Source organism: Austrofundulus limnaeus, unplaced genomic scaffold (genome assembly GCF_001266775.1).
Source record: "Austrofundulus limnaeus strain Quisiro unplaced genomic scaffold, Austrofundulus_limnaeus-1.0 Scaffold50, whole genome shotgun sequence".
NCBI classification, from domain to species: Eukaryota; Metazoa; Chordata; class Actinopteri; order Cyprinodontiformes; family Rivulidae; genus Austrofundulus; species Austrofundulus limnaeus.
In genome coordinates this window covers 788491-790882 of record NW_013952452.1, presented here as the reverse complement: position 1 = coordinate 790882, position 2392 = coordinate 788491, and the positions used below count along the sequence as shown (strand labels likewise).

The 2392-nt window shown below is 37.1% G+C and overlaps 2 protein-coding genes across 4 annotated transcripts in view; one reads left to right on the top strand and one right to left on the bottom strand.

The window, feature by feature from the left end:
* hnf4g (hepatocyte nuclear factor 4, gamma) overlaps positions 1-2392 on the bottom strand; it is a 16613-nt gene that overhangs the window by 5388 nt on the left and 8833 nt on the right. For 2 of the 3 annotated variants that reach the window (XM_014008465.1, XM_014008463.1), the window contains exons 4-7: positions 2004-2110; positions 1727-1879; positions 1256-1343; positions 740-892 (exon numbers count right to left, since the gene is read on the bottom strand). In XM_014008465.1, coding sequence (XP_013863919.1) covers positions 740-892; positions 1256-1343; positions 1727-1879; positions 2004-2110 — 501 coding nt within the window. The remainder of the gene's footprint in view (positions 1-739; positions 893-1255; positions 1344-1726; positions 1880-2003; positions 2111-2392) is intronic. The other variant, XM_014008464.1, reaches the window with a different exon arrangement.
* Positions 1-2392, top strand: part of LOC106517560 (tropomyosin alpha-1 chain) — a 214157-nt gene that overhangs the window by 207034 nt on the left and 4731 nt on the right. The gene's annotated exons all lie outside the window — the stretch shown is intronic.

The following is a 2392-nucleotide window of genomic DNA, read 5'->3' as shown; positions in this document are numbered from 1 at the left end:
CTCACACACAGGCACATAATCACCATTTTATTTATTTATTTATTTTTTTTATTTTTTGTGGCACTTGGTTACTACTGAGCCCGCGAGGGGACATGGGGGATTTTTTTTTCTTTTTGCGTTCCCACGCAAAAGTATTGCATTACGTTGAAATACCTTTTGTGTTCCCTCGCAAAAGTCTTTTATCACTGTTGTGTCTGCCGTTTTATTAACAAACTCACATGTTCACCATTAGCATCAATGTCAATTTCACGAACTTGTGGCGACACAACCTGTTTTGATAACAGTATATTTCAAAATAAAAGTCTGATTTAATTCAGTTCATATATAAGTCAAACTTTTGCGTTGGAACGCAAAACAATATTGCGAGGTAACTATTATGTGGGAACGCAAAAGAAAAAAATCTCCCATGTCCCCTCGCGGGCTCCGTAGTTACAAACACCACAAAGAAAGTAAAAAAATATATAGGTTTTCTATACATTTAGTTGGTAACTTGTCTTTTTGTCTGTTTTAAGGTCAATCAAATGCTTAAAAAAAGGCATTTCACTTATAATTAAACTAATGTAATTGCTAAACCTTATTTTAAATGACCACCATTTATGATCACAATCATGATCATGTTCTTAGAATAATACATCTCCCTATGTATTGCGCCAAAGGGAAGACAAGAAAGGCTACAAGCACATTTAAAACAACATATATGCATTAGTAGCTAATGGTACTTTTATGATTYAATCCTTACCTGGGTCAAAGAAGACAATAGCCTTCAGAGCTGCGTACTCATTGTCGTCTATCTGAATATCTTGGAAGGGCTGAACCAGCTCATCTAAGACTCTGTTGGCTACCCTGAAAATCTCAGGTTCAGGGCAGTTCCTGTGTATCACRCAGCCATTCCCTGCAGAAACAGTGCACATAGTTAGAGATGGYGTGGAGAAGAGTTATGTGAAAGACAAAGGTATGTGGGAAGGTGGGGCACTGGCATGTATTTGCTGGGATTGTTGCAGCCTTGAGAGGTTCTGTTTAAATAGCTTCAGTCAAAGCAAACAGTTTTTAAGCGACAGCTTTGCTTACTGTATGCTGTTGTTACGTATTAATGTAATTTACAAAAAACACATTTGAAGTTGCAACAAAAAAGTAAGAAAGAAAACCAAAAAAAAAAGAAAAGTTTTGGTTAATCATTCTCAGCTTTCACACATTAGGATTGACACGTGATTACACCACATGGAAGTAAGATGGCAAATCACTGGGTAGTTTCTACCTAAAAGCAGGAAGTCCTTGAATGGCATTGACCTTCTGGCAACTGCAAGCAAAAGGTGTTCACCTGCATGAGCCCGGAGCAAGCTCACCTGGGGACATACACACACAAATACACAATCAACCCAAGAGGACAAACAGTGCTGTAATGATTTTATTTTTGTCCTGACACATACAGTGTCACAGCAAAGTGGAAACCATAGCTAGTCTCAAGTAACATAACGTAATGTAGAAACTTCGCTCAAGTATGTAGCTTCCCAAGTGCTTTTTGCAGAAAAATTATTTATTGAGGTTACAACTAAAACATCCTGTGCCTTTTACCAACATTCCCAAAACCTTTTGCGCCCCATCAAATTACAAATATAAAGAGTCACAATAATTGGAAATTAAATTCATTGCAAGTTTACTTTTCAGCTATGATTAAATGCAAGCAGAACCAATRATTTTACTCATTGACCTATTATGCATATGCTACCTGATCATCCAGTGGCAACTCTCCAAAAGCCGGAATGTATTTGGCCCATTCAACCAATACCAACAGCTGCTGCCTCATAGAATCACATATATCCCCTACAGTGGCCGATTTTAGCTCTGAGATGTCTGCAAGTCCTGCCGGAGTGGTGATCTGCTGGGGGGGACAAACTGATTAAATGTGATGTTTCAAGGACTGAAGCTGATATAAATTTACACACAAACATATACTAGGTCATCAGTACATGAATGTAAAAAGAAAATAGTAAAAATATTGTTACCTGTTGGGATAATGATTCAGCCTGCGCYAAAACAGTAATGGGTGGAAGGTCTTGGGAGTCAGGGCAAATTCTTCGGGAGCTGATCCGATCTCTTTCGTTCTGTACAGCTAAGAAAAAATAAATAAATAAAATAATACATATATGTGTGTGTGTGTATGTGTGTGCGCTTGTTATATGTACTCTGTGTGTGTTTGTGAAACAAGTGTAAAATACAAAAATTTATGATACGATACATTGTGATGTGCTGTGTTTTGTTGTGATGGGATGCATTACAAAGTGTTACCTTATGTTAGGATATGATACAATATGATACGATAAGTTATGATACAATTTGATTTATGTTCTGTTACAATACGTTACGCTATGTTATGCTGTACAATTTGATACGA